Here is a 16,344-nt window from a genome sequence, read left to right on the forward strand (position 1 = left end):
CTACAAAAGAAAATCTGGAAAGTGGATGAGAAGCAACGCTGCAAAACTGTCCAGGAAAACTGGAACCATTTAGCTTCGTAGACAAACATTTACGCAATCAATTAAGTACATGTAGTACAGCAGCCTCTGAAAGACAATGAGCAACATGTGCCAGGAAAATCTTAGAAATGTATTTACAAATGAACTCAATACATCTCTTGAATTCGAAGAAATGTCAGTGTATATTTGCAATAGCAATACTTTAAATGCAGTGTCAACCTCATGTAAACTGTACCCCAAAACACACACTCACAAGTAGTAAAGACTTCTTTATTAGTATATTTTCATCACAAAAACTGCATATTGGGCTGAAATAAATAATCTCAGTGCAATGTGCTATCCTGTGTGTAAGGAGATTTAAGGGCATGTGATCTACCTATCCCTTATTTAAAAGAAAACAAGAAGACAACAATCCCGCTTCTGTTTCAAACACAAAGGGACCCAGAGGCAAAGGCAAGTAAAACAGAGTTTGTCCACAAAAACGAACTCAGGCAGTCTGTTGTTCACTAGCCAGATCAGGCATACGCAGAACTGGAAAGTAACTCAGGGAAAAAAATGGAATATAGAAGCAGACTTGACTTGAACGAGAGGGCGAATGGTCCCGCCAGAGAGGCTAGCGGTGACTTCCACAGGAGACTGTACTGTCCGGAGGGCTGCGCCCAGAGGCAAACGATCCACTGGCCGCAGGCAGCTGGGAGACTGGCCAGAGATCAGGTCAGACACTCGACAGGACTGGACTGGACAGAATACTATTCAACAAAAACTCAACAGAGAGACAGTAGTCTAGAGAGAGAGATCTGACAGAATGGCTGCGAAGCACAATAATCTGACAAGGAAGTCTAGTAACACAGAGAGAAATAGAGAAACGAATCAGCGTCAAAAGGAAACAAGCGCTGATTGTGAGCGCGAACAGCTGAGTCTAGGAAGCAGAGCAAGAAATAGAAAGGAAAAGAAAGCTGGAATCAAGACAGCTATAAGCTGGGAATGAAGAACTAATGCAGTTAATAATTATCTCAATGAGCCACCAATTGAAAGAATAGTTTGTTACGATATTCTGGCACAAAAATGTTTTTATATATAACACAAATTGATATGAGATTATATAATCATTTTATAGCATAGATGCTCCTTCTCTCTTCCAGAGAACGAGCTATAAAATAAGGATGTGGAGTTGGGGAGAGGTCACAATCTGAGGTCATGTAAGCATAACCATAGCTATGTTACTGTTTAGCAAACATTATGTAAAGCAAATCAAATTCAGAATAACAATCTTTGTCATAGAAGAGCACCATTTCATGATCATTTATCATGAATTGCCAATATAGGTAAAAGCATCACGCACACAACAACATAAAATATATCTAAACACTTATAAAAACTTTACATGACTAAATAAAAATGCTGAAAATACATTTAACATGATCATTACAAAAACTTTGGAGTGGTTTTTGGTACTGAAAATGCACGGACAGCTTTAAAAACGTCATTACCAAAAATAGCTTGAGTGTTTTATGTCCAAGCACCTTGGAAAAACCCTGATGAAACAGATTTTTTTTAATGTATGTGTATAAAAATGGAATATAAACATAGTTGTAAAGAGTGATCAGCACAGACTTGATCTGTGCATCAGAAGAAAATATAACTAATCCATTCATGAGCATCAATATGATGGCTGATTCTAAAACAGTCAAGTTAAGATTGTATTAAAATTAGCACCATTTCTGGAATCGACAATATCACATACAAATAAAAGCAACTATATCTGCTGTACAAAATCAATATAGATTTAAAAGATATGCATCACGGTAAAAATGCACTCAATAGAATTAAAGGAACAGTTCACTCAAAAATTAGCTGGAGATGTACTCACCTTCAGGCCATCCGAGATGTAGATGAGTTTGTTTCTTCATCTGAACAGACTACATCACTTGCTCACCAATGGATCCTCTGCAGTGAATGGGTGCCGTCATTGGACATCTTGGAAAAGTGAAAACATCTTGGAAAGTGAAAAGTTGCATGTTTGTTAGAAACAAATTCATTATTAAGGCTTTTAACTTTAAAATGTGGTTTTTGGCAAAAAATACCCATAATCCATAATAACGCTTCCTCAAGTGAAAAAGTCCATCTCCCGTTGTCCTCTCATTCAAAATCCATTGGCATGTTTGTTTAGGACTGCTTTAGACTGTCTTTACTTGTAAACAATGGTTGATTGGTGCATATTTCTTTTCTGATACAGATCTGATTCTGATTTTTCACTGGAGAAAGCAATATTTTGGATCGAGGACACCTACTTTAACCAGAAGCGATTCTTTTTTTTTTTTAATCTTAAATTAAGAATTTGTTTATTACAAACACGCAGGTTTTCATGTCACAACAAGTTTTTGATGCAATGGAGTCATGTGGAGTACTTGTGGATTATCATTATGTTTTTATCAGCTGTTTGCTCTCTCATTTTGACAGCACCCATTCGCTACAGGGGATCCATTGGTAAGCAAGTGATGTAATGCTAAATTTCTCCAAATTTGTTCTGAGGAGGAAACAAACTCATCTAAATCTTGGACGGCCTGATTTTTCATTTTTGGGTGAACTATTCCTTTAAACATATGACAGACAGCTTATTTAAACCAGTACATTAAGTTTGAGTTGATGGCAGGAAAGCACATGTTGTTGCTGCATGAACCTCCATAGCTTGGAGGACAGGCTGTGCATGGCACACCGACTCTGTAAGGTGCCTCACCAATCCAGTTGCCCCTGAAAAATAGGACTATTTTAAAAATATACCACATAGATGAGCATGCATAACACCTTAGTCATGTGCTGGCCTTATCAGACTGAAAAGGGTACACTCTGTGCTCTTGTTGGGTGTAATATCTGGCTAGGGTTGCATGAAAAGATAAAAACATGACTAACTTTGGAGAATAATTGCAGACCAAGTATGTTGCCTCCCTCCACACAGCGCCCCACACTACCATATTGTAACAGGTTTGGATGGCACATCCAACTCTGTTTGATGACGCCCACACCATCTGTAACATTCAGAGAGTGTTAGACATTTTACTGTTTGCTTAATCTGAATTATGACTTGCCAACCAAACTCACTTGTGTGTAATGTGTGCACATGGGTCCGTAACAGCGCATCGGGCAGCGAGGATTGCAGTCATGTGGGTATGGAAACACATAATCTCTGACCTCATCATACCAAGGTTTAACCAGCTGAAGAATGGAACGGTAACTGGCAGGAGCAGAAACAATTTGGGTCCATTTAGAAAACGAGAGAGAAAAAACAAGAAGTATTATCCACTGGATTGCATTCAAAACATGAAATTCTGGTCTGGCCCATTGCCTTGAGTCTTGTTCATTGTTTGTAATTGAATAATGCTCCCAAAGTGACATTTCAAGCCATTAAATAAGCATAATTCTTCTTTATTCTAAGAATAATAAAGATCTGAGAGGTTCTTCTATCAATAGCAAACAACTGTTCACCTGCAAGACTTACTTGCCGGTTCGGACTGAGAGGTTTTGACCCAGATATTGGAGAAGGTAAGGAGGTCCATGTTCCCAAATACACATGGCTGCCCAAGCTTCGGCTGACCTGGCCAGGCCTTCATCCCAAACCTAAAACAACATAACAATTGTGTGAAATAAAAATTCAACTATTATTATTTTACATATGCATGTCAAATAAAATGGCATTTAATTAAGCACGCACACCCTCATATGTTATAAATGTCCACATTAAATCAAGACAGTGTGATTTTATTAAATTCTGTGTACAATAAATCAACAAGTATTTTATACCTTTTAAAATCAAAAGTAAATTTATCGTTGGGATTAAATGGCTTGAAGCGATTATCATAGGCTTTTATAACATTGTATTGTCTCCAGCAGGAGGAGCTGTCGAATGATATAAATGCAGCACCGAATGTCAATCTAATCAGTTTTTTATAGTTTTGCTATTGAGATGTAAAATGCTGCATATTGTTTACTTCGGAAAGATGGAAAGATGAGAGGGATGAGTGGGTTGCTTACCATATACTCCATGTTGGCTGCAGGTGGGAAAACATTCGCTCGCACCTTGTTGTGATAGTCCAAAATAGCTATCATTTCACTTTGCGAAATGTACCGTTTTCGCCTTGATTTGGGCATGGATGCTAATCCGTCAGTCCCCATTCCCGATTTATCGATAGTGATATTGGTTCCGGTGAGCGTTTCAGTAGCATTTCTGATAATCCAAGCGCTCGCATCACTGGCTATGAATAGAAGCAGCAAGTCGGTAAAAAAGTTGATGCTCTTCATCCCTTTTTGGTAAATAATCACTGATAATCTGCAAATGAAATAATACTCATGAAAATTTTCATCTCAAAAATATATATTATTAAGACAAAGACCGAAAAATATGATATTTGAACTATTTAAAATGACATATAAAGTATATATATTTTTTATATTATATTATCATATAAGTTTTCTGCATTAACATCGTACCGTTGAAGTGTTCGTATCTGTTTGAGTGTGCGGTGAAGCAGCAGCTCCGTGAGTCTCAGTGATCCTGATGGAGATCTCTCATCCTATCCACTGCTGCCTCTGGCTTTTATACTGTGCTGTGATTCTGGAGGCAAGCGCAAGGTGCTCTGCTACCCGCCGGTTACCTGAACAGGGCACGTTTCCAGCCAGCATACATACATATACATATATATATATACACACACATATATATAGCCTACAATGTACAGTGCCTATAAAAAGTGTTCCTTCATTTTTTCCCCCACATTTTATGTTGCTGCCTTATGTTAAACTGCTTTAAATGACTTTTTCCCCCCACATCAATCTACACTCCATACACCATAATGACAAAGCAAAAAACTGGATTTTAACATCTTTGAAAATTTATTAAAAATAAAAAACTTAAATGATTCCATTGCATAAGTAATCATATCCTTATCTGGGACAGTTGAAATTTAGCTCAGGAGCATTCATATTGCTTGTAGATGATGCTACACTTCGAGTGGAGTTAACCTGTGGCAAATTCAATTGAATGGGTATGATTTGGAACAGCACACACGTCTTAATAAAAGGTTTAACAGCTGAAAATGCACGTCAGAGCAAAAAACCAAGCCCTGAGGTCAAACAAACTGCCTGTAGAGCTCAGAAATAGGATTACGTCAAAATAACACATCTGGGGAAGAGTTCAGAAAACAATTATGCTGCACTGAAGGTTCACAGAAGCATGTAGTATACATCACCCTTAATGGAAGAAGTTTGAAACAACCAGGACTCTTCCTAGAGCTGGCCAAACTGAGCAACTGATGGAGAAGGGCTTTGGTTAGAGTGGTGACCAAGAAGCTGATAGTCACTCTAGTTGAGCTCCATGATCTATATGCAGATGGGAGAAACCTACAGAAGGACAAACATCACTGCAACACTCCACCGATCTGGGTTTTATGGCGGTATGGCCAAACTCAATCCTCTCCTCAGTGAAGACACATGAAAACATAGGAATTTGCAAAAAAGCACCTAAAGGACCCTCAGACTCTGAGAAACAAGATTCTCTGGTCTGATGAACCTCAATTCCAAGCATCATGTTTGAAGGAAACCAGCTCTGCTCATCACCTGCATAGTATCCCAAAAGTAAAGTGTGCTGTGGGGCTGTTTTTCAGTGGCAGTGACTAAGGGACTCGTCAGAGTAAGAAAAGCTCAATGCACCAAAATATTGATATAGCCTTAATGAAAACCCAGTCCAGAGCATTCAGAACCTCAGACTGGGCAGAAGTTTCAACTTCCAACAGGACAATGGCGCTAAGCACACAGCAAGAGTGGCTTATAGACAACTCTGTGAATGGCCCAGCTAGAGCCAGGGCTTGAATGCAATCAAATATTTCTGGAGAAACCTGAAAATGTGCGTCTGCCCCCAACCAACCTGACAGAGCTTGAGAGGTAAAGAGAACAATTGCAGATAATTGCCAAATTCTGATGTGCAAAGCTTGTCGTATCATACCCAAAAAGACTTAATGCTGTAAAGAATCAGAATCCGCTTTATTGGCCAAGTATGTTTACACATACAAGGAATTTGTTGTAGTAACAGAAGCTCCACAGTGCAACAGGAAGACAGCAACAGGACAGGACACAGATAATAAAAGAATAAAAAGGGTGCTTCAGCTAACTACTGAGTTAAGGTTATGAATACTTGTTAAGGTTATGGCAATGTACTCATTTCAGTTTTTTTTTTTTTTTTTTAATACATTTACGAAGTTGTGACAATTCTGTTTCAACGATATGTCCCTCAGAGGCATATCGTTTTCTTTGGCAGGTGGAAGCTGAGTAAGAGCAACGTGACGCACATATGACCCCACTCCCCCTTCAACTCTCCTGGACTGATCACTAACTCATCCAGCATTGACTGCAAACTACCTCTCAGATAGTCTCATAAAAAGACTGTTCTCCTGTCAATTTAACAGACTGATAAGCTCTTCTTGCACTACACATATATCTGCACAGTTTTGTTTTATTTAACTGGTTTGCACTCTATCTATTCTGCCACGTGCCTTATGCCACAGTATCTATCTCTTTTTTTATTTTTCTACAATGTCCTCAGGTTGATAAGCTCCTTTTGCACTACAAATATATCTGCACAGTTTTGTCTTTATTTAACTGGTTTGCACTATCTGCCATGCGCCTTATGCCACTTTATCTATTTCTTTATTTTTTCTACAATTGTCCTATTTGTATAGCTGTATAGTTGTATGTACATATGTTTAAACTGTATTATCTGTATTTGAACGTGTTTAATGTTAACTGTTTTCACCAAGGGTCTGAGAGTAACGCAATTTCAATTCTCTGTATGTATATGCCGTACATGTGGAAGAATTGACAGTAAAGCAGACTTGACTTGACTTGATTATGGTGTATTAAGTGTAGATTGATGTGGAAAAACATAATTCAAAGCAGTTTATCATAAGGCTGCAGCATAACAAAACGTGAAAAAAATTAAGGGGTATGAATATTTTTTATAGGCACTGTATATAAAAATTCATAATGTCATAAAGTATAACCATTCTTTGTGGAGATTAAAAGTTTTTTAATGGACATAACTGACTTTTCTCAGTGTAGTTAATAGTTTAGGTGTAGAAAGTCGGTGAAATATGGTTTTTGTGTTATGTTTTTTTCTTCAGATACACTTGTTCAGTGTTTGAATCCAAAGAGCCCATTTGCCAGAATGTGTGTAAAGCCAAGTTAAGAAGCCCCTCAGAGGCATATCGTTTTCTTTGGCAGGTGGAAGCTGAGTAAGAGCAACGTGACGCACATATGACCCCACTCCCCTTTCAACTCTCCTCCTTTCTTCCGCTGAACTGTGAATTTGCAGGTTTTATTGGAATTGAATGTTACTGCTTATGCATTCTTCAGTCCAGAAGGGAGATGTTTACTGTGTCCAAGCAGTAATTAGCCCTAAGTTAGAAGTTTAGCTTTTGGGTAAATTTGTATAAAGGAAATGTCTGGCATTATATCATGTCTTTGCAACTTTTTCAGTGGGTCTTCTCACCACTGGGCCTAATAATGGTTATTTTGTTTAAAGAAAAGCCTTCATAGGAACTTGAGATGCAAATTAGCATATGCTCTATGCTCTGTGTGCGATGCATTTTTCAGTTCTTTGGCTGGAGTCATAGTTTTGTTTTGTTTTTACTGTCCCTAAATGAATCAACGGCCACTGACCTGCAGAGGTTAACTCCAGTCCTAATAAACACCCCTGAACCAGCTAATCAAGGTCTTCAAGACTCACTAGAAACTTCTAGGCAAGTGTGCTGGAGCTGATTGGAGCTAAACTCTGCAAGACATTTGTCCCTTCAGGAGCAGAATTGGACACCTCTGAAATAAACCAATAATAATATGACTGGATTATACACTGAGAGGACCTTATTGGATCTCCCTCTTACTGTAACAAGGCCCAGGACAATGTTTCTATTTAATGCCCTCGATTATAGCCTTAATAAAATGGACAAATGTTATTTCAAAACTTCTTTTTCAGTTTTACAGAAAGGCACTTCAATAACGTATCAGTGCACCAAACTACTTAATATACTACTTATATAACAACAAAAAGTATATAAAGAAACTTTAGAAAAATATAAGTAACTGAAAACTGTATCATTTTAAATTGCATAGTATCTGTGCAAAGGTAAGAAAATGATAAAACAACATGCAAGAAACCAGATTAATAAGGTGAATGAATATCTGGAATCTTATGAATTTCCTTTCACCTGTGCACAGTATTTGATTTGTAATGGAAGAACCATTTGGGCTGTTTTTGAGTTTACATATACATTTCACACAGCTTCAGCAGCTTTTGCATATTTTATGCATGTTTGCCTAGTATTATGCTGATTAAATTCATTATACTTTATGAATTAATATTTGATAACTTTACAATGCATATTCAAATTTAGTGGAGAAGTACTGTTTAGCTATAACTGAAGCGTAGGAGAAAGAAAAAAAAGGTCTACTGCTCCACCCAATGATATTCTTGCAAACTGGAAGCTCATAGTCAAAGAATAACGACTTTATTACCCTGTGCCCTGTTTAGGAGGTAATACCATCCCAGTGAAACATCCAAATGACAAACCTGTAATCAGAGGACCAGTTCACTCAAGCCAATGTCTTCATTAAATAACTGTTTATATTAAAACATTATTTGCCCAAACCTGCTTATATGACTTGTATTTTCTGAGTTCTCCAGCAATTAAAAGTCAAAAATTACATATAGCCATGCTTGCTATGTGCATATGCATTGGACCTATTCATTTCATTTTCATTATTTTCCATGTCATTCCAGGTCATTCACACATTCAAAACTACTCTATTAAAAAAATTAAATAATCAATAAATAAAAAATTAAAAAATAACACTACAGTCAAAATACATTAAATAAAGAAGTAACAAATGACTGTCGTGAGGCGTGTGCATGCATGTTTAAATGTATTTTGGTTGAATGATTCATCATGATTCATTCAATCTTGAAATGTAGAACTGAACATTTTTGGCTGGAAAAAAATAATGACAAGAAACATACTATTAAATTATTCTTTAGAGAGCCATGAAAATCTCAAACAGGAACATTGTGTTCATTCACCTTCTATCACATGCAGAACCAGGCAGTATTTGTTCATTGCCATCACTAAACAGTCCATATAAAGTGACAGTTTTTTGTCTGGTCACTTTTTGTTGTAATAAGTTGTCCTTGGCTCTTTTTTTTTTTTTTTAATAAAGAGCATTGTGAATGAAATGCGTGTGCAAACATACAGTTAAATAGTTTGGGACCATAAGAAAATGTTTTTGAAAGAAGTGCTCAGTAAGACTGCATTTATTTGCATTTTAAGTACAACAAAAACTGTAATATTGTGAAATTTCACAATGTAAAATAACAGTCTTCTATTTTAATATATTTTAAAATATTATTAATATATTATATTGCCATTACTCCAATCTTCATTGTCACACGAGCCTTCAGATATCACTTTAATATGCTGATTTGCAAGAAACATTTCTTACTGTCAGTGTTAAACACAGTTGTGCTGTTTGATGTTTCTGTGTAAACCGTAATGCATTTTCAGGATTCTTCATGGATAGAAAGTTCAAAAAACAGCATTTATTTGAAACATTATAAATGTATTGACTGTCACCTTTGATTAATTGAATACATCCTTGCAGGATAGTAATAAAAAAAAATTAATAAATAATTACTGTAAACAAATAAAATCTTACTGACCTCAAAACTTTGAATGGTAGTGTTCATTTGAAAGTTACATTGACCCTATAAGTGTCACGTGTCGGTTTCCATTTAGTTCAGTTTTGTCCTTGTTTGGTATTTCCTGTCCTTGTTTAATTAATTATCATTGGTATCACCTGTGTTTATTAATCATCTCGTTTGCGCCTTTGTTTCCTGTTCTTTATAAGCCTTCAGTTTGTGTAGCTTCTTTGTCATGGATTAATGTTTATTAAAGGTTTAAAGTGTGTTGATGCTACATATTTCTTCTGTAAAAACATCTATCACCTGGTTGAATAACTTGTGGGATAAATGCTATTAATAAGAACAGACGCACCTGTGCTATCATAGATAGACCAACAGATCATTTGATCCGGTCATGGTTATCAAAGACAAATTTACAACTTCATTTGTTAAGAAATATGTCTCATTGTAATATAACTGCGATAGGGTGATGTGTTCCTTGACAAAAATCAAAGATCATCCAAAATACATTTATTTCTTCAGAGAGCTTTGTTGCATAAGTTAGGGTGGCCGTTTGTTAATGTTACAAATGATTTGTGAAATTATGCAACATTTCTGTAGAAGATGTGCCAAAACATTGTCGGAGTCCACCATTTGTTATTTGATCTCAAACCAATTTTGTTGAAAAAAACATGTGTTTAGCAAAAATACAATATTAAGTCATCTTTAACATGACTTATTAAACTAAAGTTCATCTGAACATTCTCTTTCACATTAAAATGTATTAATAAACTGTAATCAATTTTTTTTGTCTGTACATCATTAATGATTTTTTTTAATGGATTTGCAATCATAACCAATACATAAATACATCAATTTGGTACAACACATGCTTTTATTGGCCAGGCCTAAAACACAAGACTTTATTTCATGCAAGATGTAATGGTGCAATGGGTTCTTGCACTCAAAACCTGAACTGTCTGTCCAGGGGAGCTGTCACTGCAATACATGTAATGTAAAAGGTTTGGAAAAAATAACTATGACAGTCCTGACAGCTTGTAATGAAAAACATTTAACTAAAAAAACATTTGTCAACATGCACTCAAAGAGTGTGTCGGCCATGGCAAGCAATCTTGTGTATCTGATCTTTGCTTAATCAAATACATCTCCATATTCTCTGAATAGTCTTCTGTTGCAGAATTTCAAAACATCTCTGACATCATTTCTTGCCTCATTGTTTACTTGCTAACAATTGGGCTCAGATTAGACTCAAGGATGACAGAGAAACTAGCCCAACAGTTATGATACAAGGCAAATTCTAGTAACAATTAATTCCTTGCTTTCATGTTATTGACATATAAGATTATATCAGAGTAGGGAGGGAAAAACAGCCACTCTCCCCTGAAGGAAACTTCAAGCACAACCATCTCAGTACTCCATAAAAGCAGTGGACTACAGCTTGTATCTGAAAAAGAAAGTGATTGAAGACCTTGCTTACTATCATGAGTCACTCAGCAGAATTTTCTGGAACACAAAGAGAACTAACCTCTAATGCACTCACTTAAACTGCTGCTCTGATTATAGGAAGATCATATCATCATTGTAATGTAATATACACTTTTTTTGGCTATTTATTAATGTGTGAGATTTATGAGCACTGTAATAAAAACAATTGTATTTCAAAAGAAGCACATTTATGTCTATAACTAGGGTTAAAGCTCATGAAGCACTGTTGGGAGATCACCAAAATACTGTACATCCTCTGGAGTCTCTATGCCGAAATTCATTAACACTAATATATTTCCTTTAAAAGAGTGTAGTTGGCTCAGCCAAATGCTGTGATTAACTGTCTGTTTCATATTGAGTCCACATGTAATCCTTGATTTACTTTCTTACAGTTGAAGCTGGTATCAGTGGTGGACCTCAATATCAGCTGTCATTCTGTGACCACCATGATGCAGTGCAGTGTTTTTCTCATCAGGATTTTAATGGCAAGTGATTTATAAGATGACCATAAACTTCCCACCATAGATGAATCTCACACAGCCTAGCCTACAAAAAAATAATTAAAACCACGTGTGGGAATCTATAGTCAAATGAAGAAATCTAAATATAGTGTGGTTTTTATAGCAATAAATGGTTATTTTGTGGCTTGGCAGTCTTGTGTTTTTGGCAAGATACAGATAAAGGAGGTCTAACAGTGTGGTAAAGAATTTCACAAATCAGATTTATTTACAACTGATTTATTGTAAACTCAATGGCCCCGAGTATAATCTGTTTAACACAAATATAGTGATCAAATGGAGAAACAGCATCTACTTTCTTTTAAATACTGAATATTTGTAAAATTGTAAATTCCTGATTACATAGATTCCTGTTGAAATGAGTGAGGCATTCAATCATTTACTAAACTGATTCATTTAAAAATATTGGTTAACTCAGGGACTGGCCACATCTAAATATACTTTACGACTATATATAATGGGCAAATAAATAAACAAAAATCAGCATGGGAAATAGCAGGCTATGCCTGAATGCAGTGATCATAATACAGAAGAAAAATAGGCAAAAAGTCTTCAGAGGACCTATACTTTCGGCAAATTCTTCAGAAAGCCTTTCTTCAGAAAGTCTTTAATATTCGATGATGCCACCAGAGAGGATTTGTGAATGGCAGTGAAGCGTGGTAAGGTAGGTCACATGACAGTGACAACACAACAAATACATCCAGGAAACATTCATAGGCTACTATACAGTCATACTAGAACTTTTTTAATGGCCACAAAGTACTTATTCATAGAAGTACCTAGATAGAACATAAAGTGTCTTTATAAATGAGTCATTTACTCAACCAATTTGCTCAAAACACTGATTCATTCAGAAATGAAACAAGTGACAAGTGAGTCATTGAATCATTGTATTGCTGTGTTTTAAAGCTGCATCCTTTGAATGCTGCAATCCAAGACCGAATTTGTCACAGTAGCTCAACAAAGTCCCAATTTTGAAGGCTCCTATAAATGCAGCCTCAAAATGCATCCTTCGTTTGCCAGGTCATGAAGGATACAGCAGATCCTTTGCAGCTCAGACTGACTGCACACAGGTGACCACAGGCTTTGTTTTAGATGCACTTTTATATTGGGTTTCAACATAATTAAATGTCTAACATTTCCAGTGTTGGGGAAAGTTACTTTTAAAAGTAATGCGTTACAATATTGCGTTACTCCCTAAAAAAGTAACTAATTACGTTACTTAGTTACTTTTTATGGAAAGTAATGTTACGTTACTTTTGCATTACTTTTTAAATATGAGCAGGGCTTGTTTTTAATACAAGAAGTTTTAATCATAGCAAATGTAAAAGTCCTTTCACACTAAAAAGTGTAATGAATAGACCTCAGGCTGAAGGAAAAAGTAACTCAGATATTTTCTTGTAAATTAAAAAGTAATGCGTTACTTTACTAGTTATTTGAAAAAAGTAATATTATTACGTAACTCGCGTTACTTGTAATGCGTTACCCCCATCACTGAACATTTCAAAATAGATAAATAAAAATTACAGATTTTTGTATAGATTTTTTTAATACTTTTTATTATGTGCGTAAATAAACCAAGTTAAGCATTTAAACGGATTGTGAACCCTGTTTTGTTTTCAGAATGTTGAATATAACTTTTTTTAAAAATCCAGTACAAACGTTACTGCCACTCATCAACAGCACCTGTCATGGTGGCAAGAGCAATTCTCCATGGGCTGTCCCATTTAACAATGCTTGATTAGGCCTTCACTGCCATTGAAAGGGTGTGGCTTTTGAAGTTTCCATCTTTTCGAGGATTCAACCTCTGAATTGGGACACAGCTATTGTGTGATATTGCTTACAAACACTATGTCAGAAGAAACTGTATAATTGAATCACAGTCTGTATTAAATGTAAATCGGACTATTATCAGCATGTCAAAACAAACATCAAAACCCTTCAAACATTCTAAAAGCATGAAAATACAAAATATTGAAAAATAAATAAATACACTAAAGTGTACAATAAAGTAAATAGGTACATTCGGGACCAGCTGCCTCAGTCAAGCAATGACCATGGATTGACCTTTGGGACAATCCCATCCTAAACCTTATGTTAAAAGCGAAGGGAAATTGGAACACAAACTGTATTTGGTGCTGATCTGACCAGAGCACTGTAGACTGGAAACCAAAGTACTTTAAATAAATGTGAATTATAGTGTGCAGTGTGGAATAACGCACAAACTAATGTTGAATGTTGTAAAATGTCATGTTGCATCAAAGGGAATTTTAATGTGGTCTAGACCGAATGGAACAGGAGCTGTATTTTTTGCAGTGATTAAAGTGATGGCTGGTCAGTTGTCTGGTTTAGACAGGAAGTGGCAATGGGCCGCATTTTGAAGGAGGAACATATGGACACTTGTTTTAAATCTTACATTCATTACAACACCATATTTTCCCCAAAATTAGGAATTCTTCAGCATTGCTCCAGCAGAAAACATGCATACATGTTTTCACGTTTGCATACATGTATTGTAAATGCATTGTAAATGGCTTTGGATTAAAGCCAAATGCATAAATGTAAATGTCTGAATCTGTCTCCTGAGCCTTTCGATATCATAACAAAGGGTTGCACTGTAGGTATGAATTGCAATGAGAGCATAGTAACTGTGTGTGTGTGTGCGTGTGTAACAATTCTTTCTTCATTCCAACCTCTTTTTTCTTCCTCAATTCACATGTGTGCCAGAAAACAAAACAGCTTTCAGTACCATATATAGAATTATGCTACAAAAATAGAACTAACAGACGGCATTTACAAATATTCAAACTATTAATGCAGAAGATTATTACTTGGCGATATCATCATCCACCACTACAACTGTTTATAGGAATGACACAATATGATGACATGCAAAACCTATAAAATGAAACTGTGACTAAAATGTATATAATAAATGAGCAATACAAGTTCATTCTCATGCATCACAGCGTCAGTGAAGGAAGAGGGTAGCTAACAGCCAAACTTTGCTTTTAAAAAAGCCTTGTTTTAACAATGGCAGCTGACATAATGGCAAGAGCTCATGTTGTTCTTGTTGAAATCATAGTTTCGAAAAAGAGATGATTTCATTCTGTCTTTGTGTTGTGTATAATTATGGCAGCATTGTGCTGTTCTGTTGCACTTTTCATGCACATGATGAATAATTTGGCCAAATGGATACTGACCAACTTTACAGAGAAAGAGAGAATATTTAATATGCCCTGTTCTATCTGTATATATACATGTATGTTCTTGCTCACTTACACAGCAAATCTTACTTTCACACACAACAAAGTCCATGCCAACTGTACAGTATCAATTACATTGTTTTAGCAGGGAAAAAAGTGGTTAAGCACTTGCACTGTTTTTCTGAGATATTTGAGCACCCGATTTTTGACATCTTGTCCTTGATGAGGGGTTACATATGAGCTTCGGTGGGTTGCTGGGGAAAATCCACAGCAATGTGGCATGTAAAATTGTCTTGGTATGTCTTGGTAAGACTATTTCATATTTTTTAACCTGTCTATTATGCAGTGGAAAATAAACACATTTTAAATGCGTTTTCTGCAGAAATATTTCTTTAGGCACAAAGGTATGCATGCCCTTTTGTTATTCATGTCTCCTATAAAGACTCGTTTTGATAGAGAATGCACTGATGGCTTTATCTATAGGAATATAGTTTGGCTTTCCAATGCCCTCTGGGAAATACTGGCAGCCCTGGTTTTGTCTTTGTTCCATCTTAGTGCTTAGCATGAGTTATTGTTGGCTTGCTGTTCCGTTTCCCTCCTGTTTGAGGCCTGAGCTCTCTGCAGTGCCCCCAAACAAATACTGAGGGCCCAGCCTTTGTAAGAACCACCATGAACTTCTGCCTAGAGAGGCACGAAACAGGTCTTAAATGACCAGCTGGTGTGCTTTATTTTGTCAGGTGGCCATGCATATAAGAAACATATTGTATTGGATAACAGTGCTGCCAACTATTGGATAACCATGATGCAACCGAATTTGCTCCTGATGCGAACAATCGTGTAAACCAATGTCATTTTGCAAGTGATTATAAATTATCATGTTTGGTTTATGATGCAAGGAATCATTCAACTGATCTGCTGTAATCACGCACACACACACACACACAAACTCCAGTTAGTTAGAACAAAAATGAGATATGACTAGTGGATAAAGCAATGTTCTTATCCTAAAATAGATTTTTTTCTTGTTCTTAATTTAATTTATTCTCTGTTGCTTAACCTATCAGCTTTATGTATAAGAATCTGTGCTCTGTTTTAGGAGTGGTTCTGTCTATGTATGTTTACTTAAACACAGCTGCTTTTTAGGGAAAATACACTGACATCATAACCACGTTTGCCCAAATGGAACCAGCAAGAGGCCTATTTCACGTCATATAATTTTTTTTAAATGATTGGAACAGTCATTCGGACATGCAATAAACCGAATGTGTATTTAGAAGCAATGACTGCATCCAAAATGAGGCATAAGAGAGGAAATCTGTATTTATAGATTTTCATACTTCATAAAAGAGATGTACTG

At 36.1% G+C, this 16,344-nt stretch overlaps 1 protein-coding gene across 1 annotated transcript; it reads right to left on the reverse strand.

Annotated features, from left to right (window-relative positions):
* Nucleotides 1-292: 292 nt before the first annotated feature.
* On the reverse strand, nt 293-4,616 carry LOC306881292 (peptidase inhibitor 15-like). The gene is made up of 6 exons (XM_079435307.1): nt 4,525-4,616; nt 4,069-4,363; nt 3,536-3,654; nt 3,139-3,271; nt 2,950-3,065; nt 293-2,790 (listed from the first exon to the last, which is right to left on the reverse strand). Exons 2-6 carry the CDS (start codon nt 4,333-4,335, stop codon nt 2,655-2,657), a joined length of 771 nt encoding a protein of 256 aa, XP_079291433.1. The 5' UTR covers nt 4,336-4,363; nt 4,525-4,616; the 3' UTR covers nt 293-2,654.
* Between the last annotated feature and the right edge of the window lie 11,728 nt (nt 4,617-16,344).

The sequence above is a fragment of the Barbus barbus genome, assembly GCF_936440315.1.
Source record: "Barbus barbus genome assembly, chromosome: 15".
NCBI lineage: Eukaryota > Metazoa > Chordata > Actinopteri > Cypriniformes > Cyprinidae > Barbus > Barbus barbus.